An 18,214-nucleotide genomic window follows, 5' to 3' on the forward strand; every position below is an offset into this window, starting at 1 on the left:
CATTTGTTATATTTTGCTCCATTGTTTATCCACTTGGCATTTCTGTGTGGCCTTTTCTATATGCATACCTGATGTATTGCATGAACATTGTTTGCAGCTATTCAAAGAATGCAACTCCCCTAAGAAATGAGTGAATGTGACTAACTTGGCTCTATTCATTTCAGCGAGCCTACTCCCAGCAGAACTTGGCTGGACAAAGCCTCCTATTTTTGATTCACTGATCAGACTTTGTGGAACTGAATGGTTTTAGTTTTGGTTGTAGCTAATCCAGGTCGGCTTGAAAAACCCCTATCTCCAACCGGTCTGTCTTCACAGTAAACCCCAGAGGCTTTACCTTTCCCTTGATCACTTGCTCCATAGTGGAAGACAGATCGTCCACTTCCAACTTCAGCTCACTCTTCTCTTTCTCCAGCTTTTGTTTGACCCGCTGCAGGTTGTCTGCTTGTTCCCCAAGCTCCGCCATGCTGTCTGCATGCTTCTTCCTGAGTGTCGCTGCGGTTGCCTCGTAGTGCAGCGTGGCCTCTTCAAGGTCCCGCCGCAGCTTCAGAAACTCGGCCTCCCGCTTCTTGTTCATCTCCAGCTGTGCCGCAGTGGCGCCCCCAGCCTCTTCCAGCCGCTCACTCAGCTCTTCCAGCTCTCGGGCCAGGTCTGATCTTTGCTTCTCCACTTTTGCGCGGGCAGCTCGTTCTGCTTCTAGCTCTTCCTCAAGTTCCTCTATGCGGGCCTATCAGACAGAGAAGCATGTGAGCATAACAGCACAGCCCTAGACACCACAGTGCCTCCATCTTAAGACATTGGAAATAACCTTTGTGGTAACTCTGAACCCTCAAATTCAGAGTGTTCTCTCACTCTGAATTTGGGTCAGAACTTTAAATCATGAATTACAACTCGGATAGATGTTTTTAATCATCTGGGGAAATGTTCTCTGCCATCTTTCCAAGACATCAGACACCCAGGCTGCAGTCCTACTTACACTTACCTCCATTGCCCACTGGGAACTACTTCCAACTAATATTGTGCAGGATTGCTCCAACAGTATGGCAAAATAGACATTTTTAAAAGCAAGATAATATCAGAAGTGGAGTATTCCCTTACAAAAAGTGTCCCCTACCACTTTAAAATTGTGAGTAGGGGGTGAAATATAGGGTAACAGCAAGCATTTGTGGTCCCTTTCCGTAATTCACCTCTGTACTAGAACTGTCAAAACTGGTTAGTCACACATTCTGCCTCTGGGCAGCAAGCAAGTTGCAGAATTATTAATGCAACATCCCACCCCCTCCAGAGGGAAGAAAGAGCAACTTTGGCAGCTGCAAAACCAAGGAGGTCATAGAACCTCCATAGATCAGCAGCCAAAGGGACTGTTTTTATTCTTGACAGAGTTTCTTACTTCTGTGCAAACTTTGTTGCCAGTGTTAACACATCACTGCAATTCACATTGTCTTCCTCTGAGGTGTATTCTGTTCTTTTACTGACTCGCAAGCCCCTAGGTGCTTGTAACCAAGGACAATACAGTCAGAGGCGAATGTTCCCTTTCCATTAAGAATATACTGCCTAGAAGCCAATTTCCCTGCTTCCATCCCTTTCTTCTTAAATATATTTCCTTCAAATGTGTCTCTTATTATCTTTCCCAACCACCAACTCAACAAGGCACCTTCTGTTATTAGGATTCTTGTTGCTCAAGAATGGAATTTCATTTAAGCCTGCTTGTGATCAATGGTTTCACCCTCAAAATCCAGCACAACAAGCCCTGTGAAGACGTTCAGTGAACACATGCTGAGAAGGGGAGAAAGCAGGCTCGTGCCCACTCTCAGCCTATAGACTAGGGATGGGAAATCTGAGGACCTCCAGATAACGTTTGGCCACAACTCCCCTCATCCCCAAGCCTGACTATGAACTGGGGCTAATAGAAGTTGGAATCTAACAATATCTGGAAGGACCTAGGCTCCACATCCTTGCTCTACATGTTCACTTGAAGGTCTGAAAAGAGCCAATATGCATAAACAATGCACACACATAGCATCCACAATGCATCCACAGAGCATCTTACAAATTTTATTTTCTGTGTTTGTGTAGATTTGGTTTTAATTGTTTAACCTTTTCTGAGCCTTCAAAATAGGTTAATAAATCAAAAAATAGAAAAAGCCAAACCATATGCCCAAAAATCTTTCTCCTCCTCCTCATTCTTTACTAACATAGCTCTTCACATGACACGTAACAAAGTTATAAAATTTGCTAGTTTTTTAATCCTCATGAAAATTCATCAGAATATTGTTGTGAATTTCTCTGAATTAAACCCATTCTTGTATGCAGTTTTGACTGACCTACATCTTTTGCAAGGATTCCCCTAATAGAATGAATTGTTGTGTTTTATTTTCACTAATATATTCATGTTTATGGACACTTTCACCTAATAAGACACATTTTTGTAAACACTGTTTGGTTGAAGAATTTCATCACAAAATTCAGAGAAGTGTGAATTTTGAAGGCTGGCTGTGTTTCTGTTCTCATACTGCTTGGGAATATGCAAATTAGGTAGGTCCACCTTTCAATGCACAGTTAATTTAATTTCTCCACCATCTATAATGGCTGTTGGTTCTGGTAGCTAAGTGATAGCTACAGGTTTGGTGGTATTAGGCCACTGAATACCAGATGCTGGGAAGGAGGAGGCCAAACAATGGGAGAAAGCTGTCACCTTCAATCCCTGCTTTCAAGATTTCCCAGAGCTGTCCACTTTGGAAAACAGGGTGATGAATGAGATGGATATCTAATCAGGCAGAATTAGACTGATCTCTGTATTGTATAAATATAAGTTTGTAGGGAGGTAAAAAGAAATTATACAAGAAATATGTAACTGTGCGGTATAAAGTAATGGATAGACAAAGTACAGTGAGATTAATTGGAAGTCAGTTTTAAATTTATTTTCTATAAATTTTATAATTGTGTTCAATACCAGGAGTATATATGAGAATAATTATATTAATCTTCTTATATCTTATAGTGTGGTGGTTTGTTTGATTTTTCTGTTTTTTTGTTGTTTTATTGTAATTTTTTTTACTTGTATGTATGTCTGCTTTTCATAAATGTATTTATTTTAAATTAATAAAGGTATATTAAAAAGAGAGAGAGAGAGGTAGGTGTCTAATCTGATCCAGTAGAGCTTTTCTTGTGACCTTAAAAGATTTCTAATAACCTGGAATTCAGATCAAATGGGATGACAACCTGTACAAAGCCCAAGGCTTTCTTACAATACAATGTCCAGTATATCCAGTACTGAGAGAAACTGAGCAGGAATAATTACCTGAAGCTCTTTTATCTTCTTTTGGAGCTGCATCACTATGGCCTGCTCATCCTCAATCTTGGAGCTCATCTGACTGATTTCAAATTCTTTCCTATTAATGCAATAGATTGGGTTTGAGTACAATGGAGTAATTATTTGGTTGCTTTTAAGCAGAAATGCCATCTCAGAACAAACAATTGCTATAGCCCTATTCAGGTGTTTGCATAGAGCAACACATGCATGCATGACTAACCTCCTCTCCCCCTTGCAGGGAGGGGTGTTCATGTGTATAGCAGCACATGTGAAGTCTTCTCCCCAAACACGCAGAATTCCAGGTTGGATGGAAGACCAGCCACCACTGTACATTCACGCTGAATGCAAGGATGCGAAGGACAGGGCTAGCAGTCAGCACACACTACGAAAGGGGGACTGGCTACTTAGTTTGGCTCCATTCCTTATCCATCTGATGCTCCATACAGGAGCTATAATGCCTGAATATGACTCATTCCTGCTACGTTTCAAGGTCCTTAGGAAATTGCTGCCTGCAAATCTGCAATCTAAGTAACACAGAGATCTGGTACCTGTTAGAACTCTGTTGGAGGGAAAAGCTGGTTAAGTGAACTACATTTTGATCTGCCTGCCAAAGCCCAATCTGCTATGACGTGGAGCACAAAACCATACCAGATGGAAGGAAGAAAAGCAGACTGGAGCATGGGGAGTTGAATCTGGCTGGCTGCCCTCCACTTGGAGGTAGCAAATTTGGTCTACCTTTCTATTTTCTATGCTGTTACTGTTTTATGGAACTGTCTCACTAGGCAACCCTATTTCTAGTTGTGGTGTGTGTGTGTGTGTATAGCAGGCCTACAGAACCTTTGACCCATCAAGCTAAACACACCCACCAGTCACATATGGCAACTCACCAGGGACTAAACAAACCTCCTGTTTTTGGCTGCTTTCCTGGGACTGAAAATATAGTGGCACTGCAAGATATTATTGTTACCCACTTCTTGCGTTTTACACAGAGTACAAAGCATCATAGGGCAGTGAATGTTTTACAGTATAAAAACAGCCTCTGCTGCTAAGAAATCTAACGCCACCTTACTTCTTTAACTTTTCATCCAACTGCAGCTTATCATTTTCCAAGTCCATGACACTTTCTTGAGTCAGCTTCAAGTCACCCTCCAGTTTGCGTTTGGCTCTTTCCAGATCCATCCTCACTTTCTTTTCTTGTTCAAGAGAGCCCTCGAGCTACAGAAATGAAAAGGGACAGATATAGGAGAAAATAGCCACTCAACTTTTCAAGTTCTTGGCAGACCACAGACATTTGGCAGCATTTTCAGGTATTGTAAGCCGTACTGAAGTTTAGAGAAACCGAGTACTCTTTTTATTGATGTATACAGACTGACCTCTTTCCCCATAAAGAACATGCCGAAAAAAATACTAGAAAGGGGTGTGGAACTACCTCCCTCTCCCCACCATTCATAGGAACATATGAAGATACCATACTGAGTCAGACCACTGATCTATCTAGCTCCAAACTGTCAACACTGACTGAGTCTGCTGGTGACTCTCCAGAGCTCCAGACAGGAGTCTTTTCCCAGCTCTACCTGGAGACCCAGGGATTATACTTTGGTGTGCTCTACCACTGAGCTATGGCCCCCCCACTGCACCTCTATGTGCAACTTGGAATGCAAATGAATTCCTTACATTTACCTTCCATTCAGAAATTGAACAACAGATTGACTTTCATTGTCACCTATTTCAATAATAGGTCCAACATTTATAACAGGACAATCAAAGCCACTTGAATGCCCAACCCCAGCTCCCAAACAACCTAGGTGAATGAACAGCAGCGCAAACATACATCATCAACTTGCTGCTCCAGTTTCACTTTAGCCTTGCTCAGTGTGTTGACTTTGTCCTCCTCTGCTTGCAGGTCATCCAAGGCCTGCTGGTGAGCTTCCTGCAATGACTTCTTTTCCTTCGTCAGCTTGCTGATGGTCTCATCAAGTGCTGCCATTTCTTCTGTCAGATTTTTAACCTGTTGGGGAAGGAAGACATAGGCCAGAAGTTTTTGCAAAGAAATCTTAGCTCAAAGGTTTCTCTTCCCTGCCTGTGCTGTGGTTGAAGTGTACCGAGTGCTGTGTATGAATGTGGGACTGATTCCCACAAATAATTTTTCATCCATGCAAGTGATGCTCGGCTTTCTTGGATATCTGCTCATGTGAACTGAATTCCAGATATCAGGTGGGGAAGCAAGGAAAGCAAGGAGCATACATCAGGTGTCTAATGTGGTACTGTTCAATTCCCAGTTCTTAAAACAGGAAAATCCAGGCACCAAATATAGGGCCAGAAACAACTTGCACAACAACTTTCTAGTCTAAGGGACATGATGTAGCCACCTTGTGAAAGGTAAGCAGGTCCGGGTCTAGTCAGTACCTAAAAGGAGATCTCCTGGGAACCACATGTACACTGTCTTGAGTTCCATTGTGAGAGAAAGACAAAGTATAAATATATTAAATAGACCAGGCAGAAGGTTGCTGATAGCAAGATCACAGATCTCCTGGTTCATAAATTGCATCAGTCTTTCAAAGAATCCCTAGACTGTTCCCATGGCAAAAATATAGCTGTCTTCTTATTAGCCTGACATAGTACGGGCGGAGCATGTAGCCAGATCTTTTCCCAGCCAAGAGTTTTGGAAAATTATAGACTTGCATATTGATCACTGCCATAAAGCTGCTCTGAGGGTGGATTTTTTTTTTAATGGCCAAGTATTAAAGCTACCTTATTTTCAGTGGCATGTTTCTCTTTCTCCACTTTTGCCAGTGTTATTTCAAGGTCATCAATGTCCTTCTTCAGCTCAGAGCATTCATCTTCCAGCTTCCTCTTCTTGGATGTCAGCTCAGAGTTCATCTCCTCTTCATCTTCCACCCGCTCAGTCAGCTCTTTGACTTTGGCCTCCAGCTGGATCTTAGATTTAATCAGCAAGTCACATCTTTCTTCTGCATCTGCCAGGGTGTCTTGCTCCTGTCAGGATTTGCAAGGGACTGCGTTAGTGGCTAGGGAGAAAACTTACGTAGCAAACGGCTTCTCATCCACAAATTTTCTCTCTCTTGAGGATGCGTGTGCTCTCACACATTGCGAGATTGATATATCAATCTTACACACAGACGAACGATCAGATATGAACAGCTTGGGAGATAATTGACATTAATTGTTCAGCGCATTAATTCTGGGCGCCTTCATAACCCTGTAATAGATAACAGGCCTGAATGACTGGTATTCATTTCTGCCCCCTCACCAAATGCACCCATTATGAGTCCTCTTGGTAAAGGTTAACAATGAAACACACCATTGGAAGATAATGTAACAGCTGAGCAGAGACTATACAGTGGGATTACATCTGTGGCAATCCAGATGTTGTTAGGCTACAGTTCCCATCAGACCCAGTCAGCATGGCCCATGGTCTGGCATGATGGGCGCTACAGTCCCATAACTTGTGAAGAGCCACAGATTCCCCATCTCTGCTATGCAGCAAATAAGAGATGTTGGGCCAAGATAGGACCCATATCACTGCCTCTATCAACCCTGCAAGTGACAGAAAGGTTCTTCTGAACATAATTGTTTTCCCTAACCCCCTGAAAGAGCCAAAGGATTGCTAAGCAAGCCTTCTGAGGCAAGACGTTCCTGCTGGTGAAAAAGGCCTGCTTTAAATAACAACAACAACATCTCTGCGGATACATAGACATGAATGAATGATATTAGTGACATAGGGGATGCTTCCAGATGGGGGCCTTGGCTTGCCAATCGGCCATTTGGATCTAATTTTCCTCTGTGTGCATTTGCTTCCACACATTCCCATTTTTCAGTCATAGCTATTCACTGCTATTTCGCCACTTGCCATCCAAGCCAGTGGGCAGAGCCGGATGGAATTTATCTGGATGTTTGTTTGCTGTCCCTTCCCTCAGTCGCTCTTCCCTTGCACTCCACTACTTCCTCCACCCTTCTGTACTGCCTACACATGCAAATATTTCTACATGAAGAATGAAGTCTACAAGAGCAAATGTTATCAGCCTTAGTCATCATGTTTCACAACAAGCAAAACGGAAAGTTGCCCTTTGGGTGGAGGGGCAATACCCATTTCCATTTGTTTTGTTAATATTGATGTTTTGTGCTAGAGGGCTATTTTATTTTTAGCTAAGTCTTTAGCTAAGACTGACACTAGAATAATCTCATGTAAGACCTCTGCATTATTTAAATAATAATATTTTTAAGACCATTGCAATTACAGTCTCCGACAGAATCCCACACGTTCTGTGTGGAGATCTTGAGAGAAGAGCTCCTTCTGGCTTGGTTGCTGAAATCTGAAAGTGCCTTCAGCGTGCAGCAATTAGGGGAAATAAGCACACTCAGACTGTGTGGGTTGTCGCAAACAACATAGCTAGGTGGTTCACAGGTGAGGAGCAAATGGCAGTAGGGGTTTGCATTAGAGGCCACTGACGGAAATGTCACCACCCATGTGACAAACTTCTCACCACAAAAAACACGCAATCAAGTTTACACCCTAATAGTGACTGCAGATATACAGTATAATGGGTTATTTTTATGGATTTTCTATGGTAAAGGGGAAACTGATTATTATTAAGGTATGGCCTGGCATTCTGATGACAACATTGTCATGTAGATGTTGAAAAAGACTTGTGTACATGAGTAACACTGATTGCACAATAAGCTGCCATCTGGAAACAATTCAATTGACTGTTTCAGCCACAGTTCCTCGTCTTCTGAATGAAAATAATAGTGTCCCACAAGGGATTTAGGAAGATGAACACGATAGTGATTACAAACCACTTTGTGTATAAAAACATTCTGTGTACTAATAATAAACAGTCACTCATTTTGGAATGTGCTGTAAGCTCTCAAAAATTTAAAATATGCATTCTTTGTCATCTTTTCAAATAATTTCTTTGCTAGTTCAACAGCATGCTTGCAAATTGCATGTAAAATGCCACATCTCCAAGTTTAACATCTCCTTGCTTCAGTGGTTTGCCATGGTAACCAACTCAACTGATTGGAATATAGATGAAAAACATTAGTATTTATATCCAAGCCTTTTAAGTATTGCAGTTCTTTTATTTGCATGTAAAGTAATGTAAACTAATGCAAAGCAAAACTAAGACGCCAGTCCTTAGTTGAACAAATTATGGAAAGCAATTGTTATTTTCTTTTAATGTACTTATTTAGAGATAAAGATTCCCGAGAAGTCTAAATTTAATACAAAATATACACGCTGACATCTCACAACTGAATATGAATGTTCCTAATGTCTGTCTTTTACTGTGAGGAAGAAACTTTCTGAATATTTAATTATGAACTGCAATACTGTAATATAAAAAGAACTTCTTTCTTCCAGATTTTGTAGATCAAAAGATTGACAGTGCCCCTTTGTTAATTTCTACATATTATCATGGTTTTGCTAGGTAGTTTGTACATCTCTCATTGCACATGTCCACAGTTTTAAAGAGACTTTCCAGTATGATTGCTCTGAATATAATAAATGCAAGCATATTGCTTGTTTCTTTGCAGGAGAATTGGAGTTTATGTTTCAAGACAGCACATCTATTGCTAGAAAATCACATTCTCTCAACATTCCTATTGCAATATTTAGTCACTAGAAAAACTGCTATTCTTTCCTAAATATTGAGATCGTAATGTGATGGTTGTCTGTCTGTCTGTCACAAGGACCTACGGAGCAATCCCTGTTACACCACCAATGAGAAGTGGCATAATTGACAGTGCCCCTTTGTTAATTTGTGTAAGTGTGTGTGTGTGTGTGTGTGTGTGTGTGTAATATAATATAATCACTGGGGAATTATATATATAACAACTTTTTAAAAATAAAATAAAATTATGGTCTTTATTACAGCAAGTTTACTTCTACTGCAATGTCCCATCGTTTTGTTAAGTTTTAGGGTTTTTTTTTATTTGGAGTGCCGTGAAGCAGCTTGGTCATTTTAACTTTGCACGTAGACTTGGGGCTGTTTCACACATGTATGTGATCTCTTGATTTTGCCTCACTTGATTACTCTAAACAGATGCCTCCTGGTGGAATGTGTGAACGAACCCTAACAATAATAATTATTTATTTTTTGTACCCCACCCATCTAGCTGGGTTGCCCAAGTCACTCTGGGTGTCTTCCAACAGGGTATACAACACAACAGAACATCACACATTGAAAGATTCCTGATACAGGGCTTCCTTCAGATGTCTATGGAAGGTTGTGTAATTGCTTATCTCTTTGACGACTGACGGGAGGGCGTTCCACAGGGTGGGCACCACCACCAAGAAGGCCCTCTTCATTCCTTGCAATGAGGGAACTGCCAGAAGGCCCTCGGAGCTAGATCTCAGTGTCCAAGCTGAATGATAAGGACATTCCATGTCAATTCTACATCTCCACTTTAGGCAGAAAAAGTGAAATTGATAAAGAGTTCATCTGAAGGAACTCAAACTTTTTTTTAAGGTTAATATTTGGGAATCCTGGTTATGTTGCTGGAGCCATCCTTAATCTGGAAGCTGGCCTGAGCTCTTCAAAGTGCCTAGTGCAGGTTTATTCTATCCATTTGGGGCTCCTTTGCTATCTTGCATTAATTCCTTGGTATTTAAAAAACAATGTTCAATTCTATTCCTGGATCCGTGCTCTGTGCTCACTGGAAGGACAGATCGTGAAGCTGAGGCTCCAATACTTTGGCCACCTCATGAGAAGAGAAGACTCCCTGGAAAAGACCCTGATGTGGGGAAAGATTGAGGGCACAAGGAGAAGGGGACAACAGAGGACGAGATGGTTGGATAGTGTTCTCGAAGCTACCAGCATGAGTTTGACCAAACTGCGGGAGGCAGTGGAAGACAGAAGTGCCTGGCATGCTCTGGTCCATGGGGTCACGAAGAGTCGGACACGACTAAACGACTAAACAACAACAACAACAACATTCCTGGATCCAGAAAGGATTAACATCTAATGGAGGATCCCACTGTTGAATGAAGCAGCCAAGGGCCCATAAATATGGGGGTTTTTTTACCATAAGAAAGTGGCTTTGTGCCAGAGGGCAAATGCGTGGGGCCCCCTCCCTCACCTGGCTGGTAGTGAGAAGCACAAGAGTCAGAGTTGTGTGTGAGAGCTGGACTAGAAGCAAGCTTGAATTCAAGGCTGTGGCTAGGGGGAAAGCTATGGGGTGTTGATGTTGTAAGTTAATGCTGTGTAAAGAAACCATATATCATAAAAACACCACAGTCTCCACTGTCCCTCATCACACAGAACCCCTGGAATCTTGCATTGCTTGGAGATTTGAGAGGCGTGCAACACTTTATTTATCCCTAGTGAATTCTGTATGGTGCTGCTGCTGCTGCTGTTAACATTATGGGGTGATATTCTGCCTACTTGTTATAATCTTCTGATTTGACACCTCATCGGGGAACAAAGGGTCCTTGGAGGGAAATTGCCCTCTGAGCCAACCTTGGAAGTCCCCACTGCCCTGGAAGTTCCAGCAGAGGAGGAGTCCATTCTGTCAACACCAGTCAGACCTGAAGAGGACCTTTTGTCATCCTATGACTCTGATGCCTCCAGCCCAGAAGACCTAGCAGAACCACAAACAGGCAAGCCCCTTTGAACTAAAAAAGCTTCCATTATTTATTCATTTCATCTATGAATTCCTTGCTACAAGGCATTCCAAATAAATTTGTAATAACCTGGGGCAGAGCTAACCTCCCAAACTGTGTAATATTTCTATTTAAGATTCAGTCTGAGGTTACCTGTTGGCAACCCCTCTCTTGCTTTCTACTGGAGCCATCATCACCTACAGCATGCGGACCACTGCCCCAGGCCACCAGCAAACGAGTCAAATCAAACAGAAAGTGTTTGTTTTCCCCTTGGCATATCTGGAAAGGTTCGCGTTATCTTCTCTGTTCCATCCTCCCCCCACACACCCCAAATGCGGAAATGTTTGGCAATCTGTTCTCAGTCAGAGCCAGTTCTTGTAAACAACACGAGTGCCTGTAGATTCTATTTTTACTAGATACTGAGCAGCATATTAATAATTGCTCGGGCTACGTCTTTAGCGCTCTGTTTCACTATTCATTCCACTTTATGATTCATAGCAAGTGCCATGCAATAAAATGTTATATGAATTGTATTCACCACGTTGTTGTTTTTTAAAAAGTGTGATTCTTCAGCTTTAAAGTGAGGCTCGTACTTTGCAACTGATGAGTCACCTATGCTGTTGCCCCCAAATGGGTCTATATTCCAACAACAAATTTTGGTCCACTTACTGCCTGCAGCTGAAGAAGCAGGTCATTCTTCTCCTGCACCAGAGATACTTGCTTTTCTTCAAGCTCCTTCCTCCTGGCTTCAGATTTTTCCAGGGCCTCCTTTAATTTCAGGAACTCTTCTTTCATATTGGCCATTTCTTTTTCAGTTTCTGCAGATTTCAGCAGAGGCTTGATCTTAAAGAAAAGCTTCATCCAGGGCCAGTTTTTCACAACCATAAAAGCTCGGATATTCCACTGGATCACAAGCAGGGCATCCCTGGTTTAAGAAGAATAAGACACTCCCCTGAGCATGCTTCATAGGATCTCTGTAATGGGGCAAATTTATCTATGGTCCTTTGACTTTCCCACATCACAATACTATTTTTTATTGTTATTTTTATTTTTTTCCAACAAGTACACACTTATTACTCATTTGTTTCCTCTTAGGTTACATCCACCTAATACATATAAAGCACAATTATACTACTTTAGCAGTCATGGAGAATCCTGAGCACTGTAGCTTGTTAAGGGTGCCAAACTCACAGAGCTACAATTTCCAGCACACTTAACAACTACAGTTCCCTGGAATCTCCATGACTGTTAAAGTGGTATAAGAGTGCATTACATGTATGCTGTGGATGAGATCTTACTAAATCTTACAATTTTTGAAAATATTTTCATGGTTCTCATTTGTAGTTGGTCTAGCCCATGCTGGAACTGTCTGCTTCTTTTCTACATTTTTTTCATTTTGAAAGCAATGACTGCATGGTTACTTATTTCGTCTTCTGGATGCGAAACAGCTTCAGTCATAATAATGATAATTGTCGTTGGTTAGCAAGCTACCTGTATTCTCCTTTAATCAATATTTATCATATCATGAGTTGCCTTGTCCTTCAAGGTGAGAAAGACAGGAGATAAATGGAACAGGACTGGCAAGTGTCTAATGCTTTCTGTTCTTCTCCATCTGTGCAAAATCCTTTTCATCCCGCCGTGTAAGGAAAGGCAAAAACTGCCCCCACAGTTCCCCATCTCCCTTCTGAGGGTTATGCCAGAAGATCAATTTCTAGATGTGAAGAATCAGGAAGCATAAAACACTCACATTTCCTTTTCTCTTCACATCATTATAACATCCAAAAGCCTTGTCAGAGGTTTTCCTCAAAGTACCACTTATGCTACAAGGACATAGTCCCTTCCCAGCAAACTTCTACTGTTTCATCACTTGGATTTCCCCAATCTTAAGGAAGAACTTGGAAAGGCATTATCAATTACAGAAAACATTATGATTTTGTGTCCAAATATATATCTGTCTACTATGGGAAACGCGGGTGGCACTGTGGTCTAAACCACTGAGCCTAGGGCTTGCCGATCAGAAGGTCAGCAGTTCAAATCCCCGTGACGGGGTGAGCTCCTGTTGTTCGGTCCCAGCTCCTGCCAACCTAGCAGTTCGAAAGCATGTCAAAGTGCAAGAAGATAAATAGGTACCGCTCCGGAGGGAAGGTAAATGGTGTTTCCGTGCGCTGCTCTGGTTCATCAGAAGCGGCTTAGTCATGCTGGCCACATGACCCAGAAAAACTGTCTGCAGACAAACGCCGGCTTCCTTGGCCAGTAAAGCGAGATGAGCACCGCAACCCCAGAGTCATTCCTGACTGGATTTAACTGTCAGGGGTCCTTTACCTTTACCTTTACTATGACATAAGCAGTCCATACATAAATACCTTCGCTCTACGATCTTCTGGAACTCAATGCGCATCAATCTGCCTCGGGCTCTTGCTTGAATTAGTGTTAAAATTTTGGCTAATCTCTCATCCCTCATTTCTTCCAAATGTCCCAGAAGACCAGCCTTAAAGAAGACCTGAAATGTATACCATGAATCTAAGACTTACAAATTCAACAAAGCCTTGACGTGTAATATGGTCCAATTCAATCTTAGATTTCCAAAACAACAGTGCTAACTGGGTCAGATTACTAATGATGCAATTTATACTGGCTGGTTTTTGAATAGTGTAAAATCTTGTACCAAGGGAAGGTGAAGTGACATTATAGTGTCCTGTGTGCTTTGTTGCTCCTCAAAACAGCTCAAGGCTCCAATCCTACCCACCGACCCCTTTCCTGGTAATATGTAGCACTTAGTTCTGTGCAGACCTGACTAGGATTGCATCATAAATTTCTGCAGAATTGGACAAAATGACAGGCAGGATTCAAAACCTGCGGGACCAGAGATTTACAGAAGATTGGAAGAAGTATATGAATTATTTGAAGAGCAACTGTAATCAACAAATTACGCTAATAGGACTACAAGAAGTTTTGTAAGGAGAAATATACAAAGTGTTACAAAGTAGAAAAAGATAGAGATATTGGTTATGAGTTTGAAATGTAATAGGGAAGATAAGAAATGCATACTGAGAGATTAGATTGGAAAATTTTCAGACAGGACTGATGGAAGTCAAAAATTTGAATAAGATGTAAAAGTATGTTTAATTACTGTTGAAAATGATATGTTAAAAAAACTAATAAAAATTATATATATATAAAAAGGATTGCATCATAAATTTCTACAGCTCTATGCATGTTATTTTGTAAATGCTTCCAGATGACCTGTTTACTGAACACTCATCCTGATGTGTTTGCAGAGAGATTGGACAGCACTGGCTATTTAATGAGCATCCATTCTGTTTAGTTTATCAGGAGATCAGATGATGTTGCATCAAACTGTTTTCCCACTCTTTCCAACGAATTATACCACCCTTTTCCTTATTGCAAAAAGTCTGGGGTTGGTTTTTTTTTTTGGGGGGGGGGACAGATTTGTTGCACAAGGCTTCCCAATCAACTATAATTGTGCATCCTGAACTTACCAGTATGCGACTGAAAATAGCGACAGACTCTCCTATATCTACCCTATATTACAATACTCTACCTTGCAAAAAGCATGCCATATTTTTAAAAAGTCAAAGAAAAAGAATAAAGACATATCTGGATGTTTGAAAGCTAGGGGGTATGTCTCTACCCTTGGCAAGGTTTTTAAAAAATATTATTCATAAAAGTGGCAATTAGTTCTATTCTTTTACATCAATTCCTTTGAAAAATCTAGCTATTAGTAATGATGAATGGCAATTGAAGCATTACAGGTACAATCAGAGCTGTGAATTATATATCCTTGGGTGGTAGACAATTGGTGGTATTTCTGATCTACTTCCTTCCTGTTTTATAATTTGATCTGACATTCAACATTATGGGGTGCATTTATTCTGGCCATTTAATCTGAAGTGCTAGAAAAGGTGTTTCCCTTACTTCTTCACATCGGTTTTATGAACAGTGCTAGAGATTTTAGCATGAGAAGAGACCTGCTGGATCCAGAGGCAGATTTAGGGTAGCAAAATTGGTGTGGGCTGCAGGGGGTCACACAACTTTGCCATAGAACAGAATGTGAGAGGCAAGGGGCACCAAATTTTAGTGTTGCACAGGGCACTGATGAAATTTGAGAGCCCAAAGTCCACCACTGACTGGATCAGGCCAGAGGCCCACCTGGTGCAGCATCCCATTTCTCACTACGGCCAACCATATAGTGTCTAGCACAGAACTAGAACACTTCGCCCACAAAAATCAACAGCATTTCTGGCTAAGGTTTATTGAAATGGGGTTCCTTTTGCAAACCAACTTCCTTGCATGAGCCCAGGTCCTCTGCACACTAATTGCAATAAGCCAAGCAAGCTGCATGTGAAGGCAGCAATGGTGACTAGATCAGGGGTCAGCAAACTTTTTCAGCAGGGGGCCGGTCCACTGTCCCTCAGACCTTGTGGGGGGCCAGACTATATTTTAAAGAAGAAAAAAGAATGAATTCCTATGCCCCACAAATAACCCAGAGATGCATTTTAAATAAAAGGACACGCTCTACTCATGTAAAAGCACGCTAATAACCATCGGCCGGATTTAGAAGGTGATTGGGCTGGAGCCGGCCCCCGGGCCTTAGTTTGCCTACCCATGGACTAGATAGCCTTCTTTGTGTGCTTTGGAACACTTGTCACACGAGATTCCCTTTGCCCCTCTCTTTCATTTCCTTAACTAACTTGTATACTGTTCTATATTTCAACAGAAATCTTAAGTGGTTTACATAAATACAACACAGAACGGAAGCGAGAAAATGGCAGTGGTGCCATTCTCTTGCTGTTTTCTGTCACTTAGTGAAGACTGTTTTACTCCAGGGGCCATTTGCCAGGTAATTTTTTTGCTTTTAAGGTTGTTTTTATATGCCATGCCTGGCTGTGCTGACTGCTAGTGGTGCTGCAATTTTATTGTTCAGGGGTTGAATTCAGGGGGACTAGGAAGGCCCAACCTAACTAGTTGTTTTAATGGGTGGATCCACACTGCCTAGTTATTACCATGGGGGTCTCTGTATTTAGCCTTCTACCTGCATTGATCTTTGTTCTTGTTGAATATTTGTTTGGCTTGCCCCTTGGCCTGGGTGCTTAAAGCTGAATAATGACACACAAGGAGCCTCAATTTGGTGTAATGTGTTAGGTGCCACGGAGCTACCTTCTTCTTGATTTCCACTTCTGATTGTCATGTTGTTATTTTAACTAATGTAACGTGTATGGGATTGATTAACACTTGTGATTAATCAATGCACAATTCTATACAAGGCTACTCAGAAGTAAGCCCCAATGAGGTTTGTTTTTTTTATCCTTGGGTAAGTGGCTATAGGATGATAGCCTCTCTTTAACCAGATGTCATTTCCTACTTCCCCACAACCACCACTCTTTCATAGATGGGACAGAATAGTGTATATTGATCTTCGAGTGATCATCCATCCATCCAGGCCTCCAACAGTGTTATTGCATCAGATTCTCTCAGATGATTAACTGAGATCAAGGAAAGATTGAAACCATTGCTTTACCTTTGTGTGTCCAAACTTGTACTGGTTATGATCAATATCTAAAGAGGCAAGCAATTTTTCAGCAGCTTTCCTGCTGTCTACAAACTTGTCCTCGGGAATTGCAGAAGGATTCAGAATGCGGTACCTGGCAAGAATAGATTAAAAAAATGTGTAAGCAGATGAAACTCTGGACCAGGTTGCTATGCCTCTCTTTACACTGGAATACAGGAGGTATGTCAGACAGAAGACCAGATTCTCTGCCTTTCTACCCATTTTCAGCAGTTGCTACCTACTCCTTTAAACTGAAGATGCCAAGGGCTGAATACGGGACCTTCAGAATGCAAAATATATGCTCTGCCACTGATCTATGGCCCTTCCTCAATTAATGCACCCAATTAACCAGTGATGTCAGAGCAGTCATTTGTGTCCCCCCCTCATTTACCCAGCCCCCAACACATTAGCTAGATAATAATGTAAAATAAGGAAGATTAGGGTGAAAGGAGATAGCTTTGAACTTCCAAGGCTTCACCCCAACAGCCAATTGAGCAAACTTTGCCCTGTAACTTTAAGTTATAGAAAGCATTTAAAGCAACAAAGGGTCATAAATATTCCCTGTAATAGCATTGCTATTAACAAAACAAACTTAAAAAGATTTCTCCTTCCAGAATCTAAACATAATGAGCTTATCTCTCTCCAGATGGAGATTTATATAGCTGCAGCAGCAGCAGCAGCAGTAAACACTGACAACTTCCTTTTTCCAAAAGGAATGGCACAAACGTTGACATTTACCGGTAATTGTTTCCTCAAAACTAGGGTAGATAACACTGATTTTTTAAAATAAAAAAAACCACTACAACATAGAAGCAACCAGGCGCAATCCTGTCTAGATTCTCTACCCTCCTGCCCAACTCCCAGGTGTGCAGTGGCTGGAGGCAAAGAGACATCTGCTAAGTACATGTTCAAAAGCATGCATTTCACAAGCTACAGGGTTGAGGCAGGCATGCTAACAGACGCTGGGCCAAAAGAGAGCCCTGGCCCAAATGAAGTTGAGGTAGGTAGGCAGCTGAACTTCCATAACACCCAGTATGAACTGGTGGTCTAGAAATACTTTTATGAATAAATAAAATTCTGGGCCAAAATCCACACACCGGCCAAATTTCCAGCATGTGCAAAATTTTTGATTCAGCTCAGCTGTGGAAAGAACAATCAAGTAAACAAAAGAAGCCATCCAAAAGTGAATTAAGAGGATTAAAAAGGAAGGTTGCTTATTGGGTTTGGGGGATCAAAATAAGTAAGAACTTGGCTAGGCCACTGATCTTCACGATACCTTTGTTTAAAGTCGGCATAGATAACCCTGTTTGGAAATCCCTTGCGGCAAATACGAATTCCTTCTAAGACACCATTACAGCGAAGCTGGTGAAGGACAAGGAAGGGGTCCATAGCACCTGGAAAGAAAGCCCAACGTAAGGATTTTATTTCAGGGTGGCTTTATCACATGTCACCGGAGATGATGATTTGTATTGTGAGACCTAAGAAATCCAATAAAATTATGCTGGATTTGCTTTACCTGGAGTTTTTGTTTCATTGGGAATAATGCAGCGCACAAAATGGGGAGCTGTGGACTTCAGATTAGTCATCAGTTTGTTTAAATTTTCCTTTGGAGAGGAAAGGGAGATTAAAACAAGCAAAATCATGGAACATTTCAGAACAACAAGCATCTGATGAGCAAGCCACCCATCTCCATGGGATAAAGAAGTGATTCAGT

At 41.5% G+C, this 18,214-nt stretch overlaps 1 protein-coding gene across 1 annotated transcript in view; it reads right to left on the minus strand.

The window, feature by feature from the left end:
- Nucleotides 1-18,214, minus strand: part of MYH15 (myosin heavy chain 15) — an 86,204-nt gene that overhangs the window by 32,971 nt on the left and 35,019 nt on the right. Inside the window, exons 19-28 of the mRNA XM_081002594.1 lie at nt 18,017-18,104; nt 17,777-17,894; nt 16,471-16,594; nt 13,295-13,431; nt 11,601-11,856; nt 6,062-6,304; nt 5,142-5,318; nt 4,380-4,525; nt 3,299-3,389; nt 335-724 (exon numbers count right to left, since the gene is read on the minus strand). Of these exons, the coding sequence (XP_080858720.1) occupies nt 335-724; nt 3,299-3,389; nt 4,380-4,525; nt 5,142-5,318; nt 6,062-6,304; nt 11,601-11,856; nt 13,295-13,431; nt 16,471-16,594; nt 17,777-17,894; nt 18,017-18,104 (1,770 nt within the window). The remainder of the gene's footprint in view (nt 1-334; nt 725-3,298; nt 3,390-4,379; nt 4,526-5,141; nt 5,319-6,061; nt 6,305-11,600; nt 11,857-13,294; nt 13,432-16,470; nt 16,595-17,776; nt 17,895-18,016; nt 18,105-18,214) is intronic.

This window comes from Podarcis pityusensis (assembly GCF_964106645.2).
Source record: "Podarcis pityusensis genome assembly, chromosome: 4".
NCBI classification, from domain to species: Eukaryota; Metazoa; Chordata; class Lepidosauria; order Squamata; family Lacertidae; genus Podarcis; species Podarcis pityusensis.